This window comes from Cricetulus griseus, chromosome 3 (assembly GCF_003668045.3).
Source record: "Cricetulus griseus strain 17A/GY chromosome 3, alternate assembly CriGri-PICRH-1.0, whole genome shotgun sequence".
NCBI lineage: Eukaryota > Metazoa > Chordata > Mammalia > Rodentia > Cricetidae > Cricetulus > Cricetulus griseus.
In genome coordinates, this window is record NC_048596.1 from 108723209 (window position 1) to 108737959 (window position 14751).

At 42.4% G+C, this 14751-nt stretch overlaps 1 protein-coding gene across 3 annotated transcripts in view; it reads right to left on the reverse strand.

The window, feature by feature from the left end:
- Positions 1-14751, reverse strand: part of Sytl2 (synaptotagmin like 2) — a 61056-nt gene that overhangs the window by 42972 nt on the left and 3333 nt on the right. For all 3 annotated transcript variants that reach the window (XM_035442401.1, XM_035442400.1, XM_035442402.1), the window contains exons 2-3: positions 7798-7949; positions 5768-5900 (exon numbers count right to left, since the gene is read on the reverse strand). In XM_035442401.1, coding sequence (XP_035298292.1) covers positions 5768-5900; positions 7798-7949 — 285 coding nt within the window. The remainder of the gene's footprint in view (positions 1-5767; positions 5901-7797; positions 7950-14751) is intronic.

Sequence of the window (14751 nt, forward strand, 5' to 3'; positions counted from 1 at the left end):
GAGATAGCATGACCAAGTCAGATAGCAGTACACAAAGGCTGATGTGCCGGGGCAATTCCCCATGACCTTCCACCAATCCAACACATTAATAGACAAGTGCCACAAGGGCACTGAGAAGGTGGTGGATGGGTAGATGAATGCAGCTAGTTTAAAAAGGGGCAGAGGGTTCTCTAAACCATACTGTACTATCCAGAGGCAGGGCAGCCCCAGAGTGAAAGTAGAGCAGGGATTCATAGAGAATGGTGAGTTGAGAAGGTCATTCCTTTGACTATGACTAAGAAAAAAAGTAGGTCAGAGAATCCCAGGAGAGGAAGAAAATCAACTTGCCGAGAAGGCTTGCTCCAGTAGCCTTGCCTTAGACATAAAAGATGAAGTCACTATTGGCTGAACCACCGTTCCCTGTTAATCTCCACAGCTCTTAGTGACATCAGAGTTTAGAGCTTGGAAAAAATCCTCTGAAGGCAATGGCTTCTTCCCACATGGCAGAGGAACTGAAAGCCCAGGCAAGGAAACAATCATCCTGGGGCCATAGAACCTTGCCCAAGGTTATTGCCACTAAACCCCAGGGGTAGATATTTCATGGTTTCCTATTCTTATTTCTGTACTTGAACTGCTAATTTTTTCAGTTAGTCCCCAGAAACCATTAAGCTCTTAAGAAAGCCATTCTTCCTTCCGTAACTGTCCTTATTGATCCAAAAGTAAAGTGTAGCAGAAGAGGTGTCATTTATAGCATGATCACCCAAAGGCAGAAAGTGGAAGGGAAGGTTATGAAATGGAAAGCACAAAAAGAACTTATAATGGAACCACAATTTAGATGGAAAGGGACCTTACAGGAAATATGTTCCTGCACTAGATGAACACAAAGTAAAATTAAGTTGTGTAACAGCAAAGTATCAAAAAGAAGCATGGCCACCAATAGAACTTGTTCATACATGAAAGGCCAACAGCTCAGATCTGGGAAGCAATTTCTCTCCAGTGCCATTTTAAGAGGCCAGTAGGGGAAATGTAGCTTACTACCCGGTGCTAATGAAGTCATGGATCTTGGAGGAGAACCTACAACTGCCACTATATTAAACTAGTGTAATCCCTAACTACGTTCTAAATATTTGTCCTTATACCCAGATATAAGTGCATTCTTCATCCATCATCAAGCAAAGTTCTTTGCAACAGACAGGAAACCATAACAGGTGAAAATGCAAAGGTGTGGATCCCAGTCCCAACTGCTATATCTACAACACAATTCCCACACCTAAGACTTAGGAATCATTGTAGAAGAGGGGACACAAAGACTGTAAGAGAGAGGGAGTTTGCTATGAGATTCTGTCTCCTAGAAATGTCAGATATACCCAAGAAATCCCACCAACATTGCTGCCTAAACATGAGCTGAACAAGATGAGCACATACCAATAGATATGACAACATGATCAAGGAAAAGCCCATCCATACAAAGCCCACCCTACACAAAGAACTATAGTCAATTAAGGAATGCTGAGATCGAGAGAGAGAGTCTTCTTCAGGGAAGATTATGGAAAAGTACACCAATTAGTTATCCAATACTGAATGGTCAGCCTTGGAAGCATATACGTACAAGTAACATTAAATAGTCTGAACATGTTGTATTTATGTATTTAGGAACACATATGTAACAACAATTGAAAAAGAGGTCATGAATTTGAAAGAAAGCAAAGGGAAGGAGGAAAGGGAGTAGTAAATGTAACTATATTATAATCTCAAAAATGTTTTAAAATTACTTATAAAAAATGCTTTGTCTGTCTTCCTTTCTTTCCTTCCCTCTTTGTAACTTACTCCCCAGAGTCCAAACTAATGAACATTTAATGATTTGTTTTTATCTGTCTCTTCCCTCACCATTTATTCTTTATTTAATAATTCATGATCTTATCAACTGTTTTTTTTTTAATTAACTCATTCACTCACTTTCCCACCTTTATACATCCTAACTATACATGCTCAGGTTTGTCAAAGCGCTTCCCTGGCTATAATGAAGGTAGTTATGGACTTCTATTGATAACATTTAATATTTAGGCCCCTTTCTTACACGGTATCAAGGCACTGAGGTCACCAGTAGCCCCAGTGGCCCTCTTATGAATTTTACTTGTTTGGTTGAAGACGCTAAGCTTTACAAGGAGGCTTATAACAAAATAACATATAACTTTAAGAAGCCATCAGTCCTGGTAGATTTCCTAATCAAACTTTCACAGTACAAGGGCAGGGACCCTTCAGATATCTGATCCCTGCCTGGCTAGACCTTCCTCGAACTACATAGCAGCAGAGGACCACCTGGCCTACCTGCTAAGATGGCACAAATACATTAGGGTCCACATTTCATGAAGGTGACTGTTAAGAAAGGGAAGGGAGATTGAAACTTCCAAGTATATAGGCTTAGTACTGAGGGAAGAGTTAATTATTCTTTATTATCTAATTTGTGTTACATCCTTCCAAGAGAAAAGATGACACTGCCAGGCATCTGAGGGGTGTGGGATAGGGAAGAGGACAAGGGACAAAATGGAAAAGAACTGGAAGTTTACAATGCACCTGAGTGAGTATTGATATTTTAGATGTCTCTGCTAGCCTCTCTGCAACTCTAGAGATAAAACAATATGCACTATCAGAGGGTAAGTCTCCAACAGTGGTGTCAAAGTAACAGACACACAGAGACAGATTAAAAAGTCCATTCCTTTATAAGTTTATTCAATCCAAAGAAGTGCCATAGCAGAGACATCAAAGGCCTGGTCAGTAGATGCCTATTAGACTCTCGATGGTACCCAGGGCCCCATATTTGTTTCATGGAACACAGATAACCAATAATGGTTGCCCTTGCCAGATAGCATGTATTCCACTTCATTTGTGGGTAGCACTCTGACATAGAGGGAAGAGCTTCCCTGGTCTTCATTCTGTATGCCCACTTTTACTAGACCATTTCTTGGGGCTTTTATGTACACACTCAATGATGATATTAGGAGGGGATACAATATGCTATCAATGTGGGGTTCATGGGCCAATGGCAATCCATAAACGGTTCATCACTGATTCCTGGTGATGTATGTACAGGGATTGAGAGTATGTGTGAAGGACCATTTACAGCAAGTGATCTAGGTGCTGTTTTCCCCTTCTGTATTTCATCTCCATGTTTTACAGAAAGCATCAGCTCAAGACATTTAGAAATCAAAGTTTAAAAACAAAATGAATCAGGTCCTCCACCATAGTCTACAAAGTTCAGCAAACACCACCCAGGTAAGTCAGTAGCCAGGACTACAGCTGCTGGTGACCTGATTTCCATCTGCTGCCCTCAGGGAGCAGTGTCCTTTGTTTACAAACCTTTTAGAGCTTCCCAGTGCTACAGCTGCAAACAAGGGTGAATTCATAAAGAATGGCTGCCCATGTCTGACTGCTTGCTGGTCACCCATAGCATTTTAACTTATAGGTGATGGCCACCCCCATACTGTCCCAGTCTCATGGCTACAACACAGTCAAAGATCTTGCCACTATGTGAACTTAAGACACTGCACTATCGAGCCTCACATCCCCCAACTTTTCACTCCTGGCTAAGAAAATATTGACAGGCGTTGAGTCATTCTATTGAGAATCACTTAGTCTAGAAGTACAGGCCCCAAAACACACTTAACACACCCAGTTCACAAAGGTTAAGAAAGCAAAACGTGAGAAGCAATGCAGGAGATTGATACCAAGAAAAATGGTGGCCTCTGACACGGAAAGGAGGAAGCCAAAAGTAGCTCCTTGTACAGCTGACTGATCACCACCCATGCCACGTCTCCCAGAATTGGCCTTTACTGAGCAAAGTGTGCTTGGCACGCCTAGCAGCTGTGTGCTTGCCTTCTCAACCACCCTTAATCCATGTAATATAATAGTGGAATTGTAATGCCACCCGGAAGTTGCCAATTTCTGTTCTTCCTGAGAAATGCTAATCAGTTCCCATACTTAATTTCAGTTAATTCACAACATCCTAGTAAGGCAACCCTGTTTCAGTTTATAGATAAGATCCAAAGACCTATCTGGGGCCACACAGAAGACAATGAATATTCAAATCACAGGCATTATATTAGCCTGGAAGTAAGGAAGACTGAGGAATGTTCCAGCTTGGGGGGCGGGCATGAGGAAATTGAGTTGGGTACCCTTGCCTCTCAAGTCCTTTGAGATGGAATGAGAGCCTGGAGGATAGGAAGTCTGGGCTTGATCAAACTGTGCAATGGGCTCTTTGCCTCAGAGGCGCCAAGTTGTTTTCTTGCCTCTTCTATAATGGTGTTTGTTCCCTCTGTTGACTAATGCTCCATGCTCCTCATCCCCTATCACGCCCAGGTTCTAAGATCTGCTCCCAGCTTCTTGGTCATGTCTCTAGATGGCTATGACTTTTCTACCAGGGTTTCTAATAGTTTAGGACTCATCTTCTTCTTTTTTTTTTTTCTTTTCTATGGAAGTAAGGACTTTATCCATCAGGGTAGAGCAGGCAATGGGGGTGGGGGTGGGACACCAAGAGGAATGAGTAGAGTGCCTTGAGTTTCTTGAAATGCTACATTCAAGACATTCAAGAGCCCAAATCTTCACTTACTAGTGCCTAGTACATGCTATGAGCTATGCTAAAAATTCTACATTTACTAGCTATTTGGCTTCCTGTTAACTCTTTTAGCAGATTATTCACCTCATTATATAGCTGTGAAAGTAAGGGCTGAAGAAATTAAGTGGGTGACTCTAAGGACACAATATCAACCAGCAACTATTAACATGGTGCCTCAACCTTTAGCCAACATGGCAGACCAACATGGATGAAACAGAACATTACAAATGGTCTTGGAAGAAAAGTGACACCCACCACTCATGGGAAATAGGCAATTAGCAGACACCTTATTAGAGTCAGTATTCCATTACCCGTGTGGCATAACTTTACTCATAATTGACTTTGAAATGCCTATTGGTAGTTGTATTATATACACACACCCTTCCTTGCCTGTAAACTGTTGGAAATATCTGTTGGCACAGTGCCTTGGTCTTGGACCTAGACTCAGTGTGTCCCACTGTCAAAGACATTGATTTCATGCCAGTATGAAGTGCCGAAATGAGCCGTCTCCACGGAGGCTCTTCCCTCCAAAATGCAGTAATGGTGCCCTCAAAAGAAAGGTGTTAATAATATCTGTAAGTACGTAAAACAACAGATTAAGCCTCAAAAGTTTTGGAACAACATAGCCCCACAGTTGGTTACTTCTTGGAAAGGATGCACAAATGTCAGATAAAAGCATCAAAAAGCCAAAACCTAGAGTACAGAAGATACTCTGCATTTTAATGAGGTATTTGCTACCTACTATGTGCCCACTATCCTGCATACATTAGAACCAGTCATTATCAATCCTGTTGGTCCTGCCTGGCTCCTGTCCTTGAGCTTTTTTCATCACACTAGACATGACAGTGTGATTATCTTTTATCTGTCCCCTAAAATGAGTTGTAGCACTCACAGACCTCTTTAGCCTACTCTAAGAAAATCCTAAATAAAATGAAAAACAACACTCCTGACACTGGAACAAACAATGACTCAGCATGTTGACTCTGTGGTTGAGATCTGTTGGAAATTCTGAAAGCTACGGAAGAGTCTTGTCCAGGCTTCATTGCAATTGGCGCCCAGAATTCCCCCAAACATTATCCATCCCCACACCTATGACTCCAGTCCTGCATTTGTACCCCAGGCCCACATTTGCCTACATAGCACAGCAAGCCACAAAGTTCACAAGTTCTGTCTTACCTTGGGCCTGCTGGAGCTGTGTCATCTTCTGGTTGTTCCACAACAGCTAGCTCTGGGGGAAGGAAAGCATCTTTGTTGACATTATTCACCCAGCTTTCTTTTGCCCTCATTGCTGTGTCCTTACTCTGCTCAGCTGAAACAGGAAATGATAAAGACAGGAAGATTATAGCTCATTTCTACAACCTGTACCCTTCTCATTGGTTCCTATTAGTAAGGGCTCAGATCTGAACCTTGGGCCTTATAAGCACAAAGATGACCACTGGTCATGATAGCTGTGAGAGAAGTCAGTAGATTCACATAACTTCAGGTTCCAGACTCCCAAACAGCCCCCTGAAAGGATGGGTGTGCCTTTAAAGATACAGGTAATCCTGGAGAGCACAGAAGCCAAGTTCTAACTGCCTCTAGGTTAATCTGACCTGGCTTGGAGTCAGGACTGGATATATTTAACCAAGAGATGCTCAGAGTCGGAGATCCTTATCAAGCATTTACTAAATGCCTACAATGGACCAAACAAATGCTTGACTCTGGGGTACAAAGGAAAAGGAACAATGCTAACTTAGGATGTCCCCCTCCAGTGCCTCTCCTATCCTGTGGATCTCTCTTTACAAATCCAAATTCTAAATTCACTACAACACACTGCTCAGATGTCATTGCCCTCATAAAATCTCTGTGCTGTCTTCAGGAATCTCTTTTGCCTCTCAATACTCCGAATTTTCCTTACCGGAATCTTAGTAACAATTAACATCAACTGAGTGGTAACTAATGAGCAAGAGCTATGCTGAGTTCTCTGTGGACACTATCCTATGTGGTGAGAGGTATTTTCTGGGTTTATAAACTTGGAAATTAAAAATAAAAAAGCTCAAGATAATTGCCTAAGGTCACATTATAAGTGCTAAGAATACTTTCATCAGTATTAAAATGGAGCAATGTTGGGCTTCCAATTTCTAAATACATTCCCAGGTGGAATCTATTCCCTACTGGTCTTGGCACATATCAGTCTAGCATCTTCAACTGAAAATGGAGTCACCAGTGTCTACCAGTACCACCCAAGATGTCTTAAGGCCTGAGTATGCTTGAAAACCGAGAGCTTCAGGCACTGTATGTGCTTAGAAGTCTATCTTTATCTGTAATAAGTGTGACAGAGTCAAAAAATTTGAAATCCTAGCTTTGCCATTTAGCAATACTATGGCCTTGGACAAGGTAACTCAAGTTGCCCAGTAAAATTCGTAGGCAGAGTATACTCACCTTGTAAAATTGCTGCTATGGTTAAAAATAGATGATTAAAATCTGCTATATACTAAATGCTTTCAAGATAGCATTTTTTCTTTGTCCATAAGCTAGACCTAGAGGTTTACAATGACTAATCTTGAGTTAAACAGAAATGAGTTAGATAGAAATTTTTAAGCATGCAGGTAAAATGAAGTGGTGAAATAAAAAGAATTCTAAATAAACTCTTATAGTCCATTAAATAATGTGCTAGGCTGATTAAAGAAACACCACATGTCAAGATAATTGAACATGAAACCTGATTTCTGTCTAAATCTTTTGTGCTATTTAGAAGACTTTGAATTTCCAGAGTTAAAAGCCAAACAAAGAGCTGGGGAGTTGATTCAGTTGATAAAGTGTTTGCCATGCAAACATCAGGCCTGAGTTTGATAGCCAGCAGCTAAAAGAGCTGCCTGAGGATGACTTCTGGCCTCCACACACATGCATATACTAGCATGTGTATCTATACATACGCATGTGCATATATACATACACACCAAAAAAAGCCAAAGAAAGATATGCACGTTCCTCAAAATCCCCAAGCACTAACACTACTGCATTTAAACATGGTGCCTAAGAGTTGTCTTCATCTATAGCCAGTCACTTAGGGCTGTCCTCATCCACCCAAATCCAAGGCAAGAGGATTATGAGTGAGAAGGACATATACTAGACAAAGCATACTCCCATATGGTTTCCTTCAGCAAATTTCAGTCTCATGCCCTTCCCCACCCTCCTTCCTAAACAAATGTTAGCTGTGACCTCACCTGCCACTGGGAGCCTCTTCTTTCTCATGGATGCTCTGATGATATCAGCACCATGGATTTTGTCCCGGTGCCTTTTTGCCTTAGCTTCATAAAACCATTGGCCACTCATATTCTTTAGTTGTTGATCATCCTTAATTTTTTCAGGCAAATGTCTACAAAAGGAAAAGAACTTTACTTTGCTGAGAACCCACAAAAAATAGACAAGTTCACTTTGACACTCTGTGAAGAAATTTGCAAATACGAGGCTCTTAATTTATGTGCCACAAACCTCCCAGGTGGCTAACAAATATTCTGATTTGACTAAAAAACTAATCAGTAATGCCAAGCATGACTTAAAAGGGGTCTTATTTATTCTTATTTTCTGTGTATGAGTGTTTTGCATTTAAGTGAGTATATAATGAGCACATATTACCCTTAGAAGCCAGAAGAGGTGTCAGATCCCCCTAGAACTGGAGGTACAGACAGTTGTGAATTTTGAGTGCTGGGATTTGAACTCAGGTCCTCTACAAGAACAGCAAATGTTCTTACCCACTCTGTCTGAACCTCCTCAAGAGCAGCTTCACTTCTTAGCTGTAATCTTATATGTCTACCATTCAAATAGCCCTACCAGGGAGGAATGATGGAGAAAGCTTCTCTGGCCATTTCCTCATCTGTAAAATGGGGTTAAATACCCCATCTTACAGGATTTCTCTGAGAATTAAATAACTCTTAAGCCACCCCTCTGTACCTGCGAAGGGCCTATTAAACATTTTTTTTTTTGGACAACTATTGTGTGATAAGTCGTTCCTCTGTTCTTCCCTCTTTAGTGAAACAAGTTTATCAGAGACCTTCCTGGAAGCCTGTGAAGGAAGTGGGCATGATGCTCTGTGTGCTGAGGCAGGCTAAAATGAGGAGGTGCAGGCCAGATCCGTCAGTGCCAAGATTGCTTTTAAGGGTTCCATAATCATTCATGCATACTGAATAACTAAAACCTAAAGAGCGAACCAACTGATGCCCACCTAAAACATCCCTAATTTATACTGGTTGGGGAAAATGGTGTCCTAATCAATGAATCTTTTAACCTCCACATCCTTCTAGTCAATAAAATGAGAATCCCAAATCTATCTCTTCTTACTCATAAAGATGCATGCAGAGTAAAATCCAATAAAAGCCTTTGTGAAACTTTGAACTCTTGAAAAATAATGTGTTGCACAAATCTAAGTGGTTTACAATTTTTACTCAAGCTTAGATGCTCCTTGTCTATCTGGCGAGTCTGTATTAGCCAGAGAATGTGAGTGGGCCAGTGCAGTGGCCAGCAAGGGGATGAGGACTGCACACATCTGGAAATGGAGAAGGAGCTGGAGGGGCAGTCACCCAGGCCTAGCGACAACAGGCTTCCCTTCCCTAAGTATGTTTGGGGAGACAGTTCTTTGTCTGTCACATATACTCTCCCAATCACCCGGGAAGAAGTGATTGTGCTCATCACAGTCCTTAGTCATACAGCCTATGTTCAAATCCTGGCAGGGACAGCATCATTAGTTCACATCCCTGAGCCACCAAAGGACTATGGTTCTTACTAAATGCTTCTAATCAGTGCTCATTGCCTAAGGCTTTTGACCAAGCAGACAGTCCTGGCTGGGCAACTGGCTGTAGTTTTTTTTTTTTTTTTTTTTTTTCTTCTTCCAACAGGAGAAAATTTTCTGCCCAATTGCAAAAGGGTTTAAAACAAAACAAAAAAACACCTCTCCTTGGTCAGATGGGGCTCCTAAAAGAATGTTCTTCATTTCATATATATTTGCTTAGAGCCGTTGAAAGCAATGAGCTTTAAGTGTGAAGGAATGCTATATGAGGCACTGACCACCCGGCTGACTTTTTGGGTTCGTTTCCCAGCAGACACTCCTAAACCCCACTTGCCAGCACACTAAACTTCTTATAAAGATGGAAGAAATAAGACCTTCCCTTGAAGATTTCTGAAATAATTCATTGAAGTGTTTTGCCTGGAAGTACTTAGCATTGCCCAGCTTTTATAAAGAGGTCAATGGTCTCTGGATGTATTCCCCTGGCTTCTCTTTCCAGCATATTCCTCCTGCTGCTGCTACAGGCCTAACCTGAGCATCACAAAACATGCTTCCCTTTTCCTCATTCCTACAATACCTCCCTTCGGCATTCACACAGTATCCCAAGAGTCTGTTTCACCCAGTCAACTGTGGACTCTGCAAACTCCTTGAATACAAGGATCACATCCTTATCACCATTTACAGTCTCACCTGGAAGCACAGAGACTGTAACAGGGTTGATACCCAAGAACTGTTTGTTGAGTGATTAAGTCATTGAGCAGTTACATGCTCAACAGCCACACCAGTCTGAGTAAGAAAGGAGATAATGAAGGCCCCACCTCTACCAACTTTCAGGGGACCAGACCCCACCATAGCTGCTTTCTGATGAGGTAGGACTGATCATCTCTCATCAGAACAGGAAAAAGGAGATCATGAACTATGGTTAGCTGTCAACATGCCACAAACCCTTACAGCAGAGCAACTCCTGGGTTCTAGTCAGGAAATTGTTTTTGCTAGCTACTTTGCAATAGATTCTTTGGAGGTCTTTGTAACTCTTGGTCTCTCTCATCTTAATAACTGCCTGCAAGGCCCTGGTGAGTGCACAAATAGCACAGGCTATGTGAGTCATGCCCAAGGAGACACAGGGCCCCAGAAGAGGTTGGTAAGCATTGTGGTACGGACAGGGTTTCTGGCTCTTTTGTTTGAAAGTGGCAAGAGGATGAGAATTGTTTCCAAATTGGTGAGGGCCATTTTGGTATTTCCTAATACAATTATTTCTTCTGGGTTTAATAACCTCTGATTTTTCTATCTTGGTCACCTGTAATATTCTGCAGATGGCTCCATATGTGTGATATCAAAGACCAAATCATTTGAATAATGCCACTGTGGTGGTGCTAAAATCTTCTCTTCCAATAGCTCTGTTATCTTTCCTTTCTTCTGACTTAAAATTGAATGAGCCATATTAGCACTGGATCTTCTAATTGTACCATCTAGCTGAAGCACAAAGACGATTTTGGTAAACACTGGAGGGTAGCAGGGCATCTCAGTCCAAAAATGTCACTGTCCTGTTAGCCTTCCACACCAAGCATCCCTGGGTGTGTCTGTACAGTTCCCCATTCTGTCCATTAACATCTGCACAACTTCTGCTTGAGTGAGCACACACTTAACCTCTGCATGGCATTTTATCCTTCTGAGTTCACTACAGATCATTTAGTCAACAGCAAAAGATGGCCACTATGCTGCTCTGTATGCTAAATGCCAATATTGAAACCTTTTCTGATCATTTGCTCACTTGGACATCCATTAATTTCCTAACATATACCAGGCATATTCTGGGAATTGAGTATAAAACTCAGTCTACAGCCCTGATAGCCAGTGGCCATCCTTTTCAGTGTATAGGGAGAGTGCAGACTTAGAGGAAAACAAGAACAATGGCATTTTTTTCAGACTGGATTCAAAGTTGTCCCCAGCCCACCTCCTTCTCACTGTATGCACACACACTCCAACTTCCAGCTCTTTGACATGATCAACAAAGGCCTGTCATCATAGATAAGACCCGATCAATACTACCTGCTCAGATGAGGGTAGGAAACTCAGTAGACTGGTCAAAGAGACGCTTCTATTCATTCTCCAGAGTCAGTCACATCCCCCCACAACTCCCCAATATATTCTGGGAAAGATAAAATTGTATGACTAAAAATAGCCTCAGTGTCTAAATGAAGTGATTGGGGCCCAGAGAACGTAAGAGGGTAACCCACAAGTTAGCTTGACTCTTAGCAATCCTGCCCTGCTTAGAAAAGCCTAACAAGATTTCGGTTTCTATGGTAGCTATCACACTTCATTCTTTCTGTCATTCTTTCTCTCAGGCATTGATGAAGAATCTGGAAACCAACAAATCTAGAAAGATAATGAACTGAAATGTCCCTTAAAATGAGAAGAAGTGCATTTCTGAGATGCCGGCACATCACAGATCCCCACAGTCTGCTGAGGTTGAGCACAGAGTGGGAAAGCACCAGGATTTGGAGTGGATCAGCAAGACTCTCGTCATGCAGGCTGCTTACCCTCTTCCACTCTATTTTCCCATGGTGGTGGTGGTGGTGGGGGGGTGTTGAGCCACACTGTTCTAGGAACAAAAGGGAAATGCATGGGAAACTCCCTGAATGCTGCAGCCCCGGGATAAACACTGGGTTTTTTTTTTTTTTTCTGCTTTCCTTTCATGGAAGACACCACCAGAGGTTCTGGAAGCCAGATCTTCAGCAAGAACTGCCTTCATTTAAAAAGAAGCAATGTCCTAAAGAGGCAGCTGAGAATCATAAGATGTGGTGGTGGTTGAGATGGTATCTACTGCAAAAAAACGCCCATCACTGTAGATGTGGTTTTATGCATATGGGGGTTGGGATGTGGTTTTATGCATATGGGGGTCGGGACATGGTGCTGGTGTGGTGTACAAACTGATATGTGCATCAGTTTCCTGCTGGCAGGGTGACGCAAAGCACAGGAAACGCCACCTCGGCAGTGTGTCATTTTCAAACCATAAAAGTCTAAAATTACACATGTGTGTGTAGTAATGTTCCTCTCAAGGGTAGAAGAGTCAGACAGAGGGCCAGGATAGAAGAGAGGAAAACATCTATCTTGATGCCTGCTTCTCTCTTGTCCTATCAAATATCTCTACTCAGGAGTTAGAGACACAAGATGGTAACTTGAGCCTGATGCACAGAAGACACACATAGCATCAGGGTAACCTGGGGCTGTCACCTTCCCATGTGCACCCTAGAGACCTTGTGAGCATATTCCTCTGGGTCTAAATCCACATGCTACCACTGATAGCTTAGGTGGTTTAGGAAGTGGGCATGTCTCCTGCATGATGTTCATTTTTATCACCTATGAAATCAGGGTGCAAGGCAACATACAACCGCCGTCATCCCCAAAGTGCTTTCATGAATTTGAACATGATCCACTGAAAGCCTTAGATGTATGAAAAGCAGCAAACCAGCTTCACTGAGAATACGATCTTATCTACAGCCCACCAACAGGGACTCTGAATTTGTAGAAAACAGTGCAAGAGTCCTTACCCACATCCTCATGGCTATGGGATGTCTGGATTCCCAATGCCAAAAAGAATTGGCATATGGAAGCCATTCACAACTGAGATCCTGGCACATGGCATGAGAAGCTGAGGCAGAAGGAACACCACAATTTGAAGTTAGCCTGGGCTACACAATGCAGACAGGGGAGGGGCTAGAGAGAAGGCTCAGTGAGAAAGAACTTTCTACACAAGCGTGAGAACCTGAGTTCAAACCTCAGAGCTGACATAAAGCTGGGTACAGCATCAGACATCTACAAGCCCTGTACTCCTACAGTGAGATGGGAGGCAAACAGCAGAGTCACTCAGAGGCCACATAGACTGATGTCTGTAGTGGTGGACAACAAAAGAGACCCTGTCTCAAAAACTATGCAAGTGGAGGGCTGATACCCAAGGTTTTTCTCTGACCTATTTATGGACACCATGACATAAATATATGACATACATGGCTGCATTTACACATTCACACACACACACACGAGATATTAGAGGCAAATCTATACTTCTAATGGTGCTAACTGTAATTAATGCATCCCTAGTTTGGCTTAGATAAGGACAATGAAAGCTGTAAAATCATGTTAGGAGAACAAAATTTAGATTTTGAAATTTCCAATTGATAACCTTTAAATGGGTAAAGGCCATGGGACAGCAAATTCCTTAAGGGCTTCAATCATCTTCAAATACCATTCACATCACCCTCCGGGGCAGTTTCTTCATTTATGATATATGCAACTAGATGTTGCCATATTAAAAATAGTTGAGACTTTGGGAAGTAATTCCCTGATAAGGGACCAAACTCTTAGACAGCATTCTCTGGACCTTTTGAGAGGCACAAGCTGAATGACGGATAGGAAGATTCAGATGTACTCATCACCTTTAGCATGCCAGGAAGATTAAGAAACATTTCCACAATCTGACTTGGACAGGACTTGGTCATTCCTGGTGTCTGAGTTGAAGCTAAGAAAAGAGGTTAAGTGATCACTCTAATGAGCAACAGCTGATTAGCTACTGATGTTGGTACTTGACACCATGGTCCCTGTGTTGTGACTGAACTCTCACTGTTCGGTTTTGAAAGAAAATTTCCAGCATAAGAGAGGCATAACGTGTGGGACCAAGATACGGCTTTGTCACTGACCAGCTGTGTGATTCTGGGTAACACACTTTCCCTCTCCCTGCTTTGCCATCCTGCCTGACTGTAAAATGACTGAGGCAGATTAACAACATGTCTTGCCAGAGCTATCAAGCCATAATTGACCAAAGAGGGACGATAAATTGTAGGGGAAACTGTAGCCACGCCTTCTTAGGGGCTGGCTACAGGGGTACCTGAGCAGGCTTGTGAGGGCGTGGTCAGAGTGAGTAGGGGGACTGCGTTTTCGGTTTCGGTTTCTCTTTGCTTCTTGCTGTACAGACTACCACCGGCTGGCTGGTTCGCTCTGTAAGTAAGGCTTTTCCCTATTAAATACCCTTATATTTCTACCTGACTCTGTATTGGTAATTTCCTACTATAATAAATCGTGAAGGACTACAAAGGAGCTGCTGAGCCAAAGCCCTCGGAGGATGGTTTTCAGAAGTCAGAGACCCTGTCCTGGCCTAGACACAGAGACTGAGAGCTACCCCTACAAATCCCTTTGGTTGCAGAACAAGAACCTTCTTGTGTGGAACACATAAAATGCGGCTTTTTCGGTAGGATCCAGTCCTGTGACTGTCTACCCTTTCGATATACATTGTCACTAGTCCTTAGGTCCCAGCTCCACCTGTAGTCAAGTCCACAAGAAATTCTTGGTGCTTAGTTAGGAAGATGTCTAAGAAGTGTGAGTAACGAGGACTGACACAAGA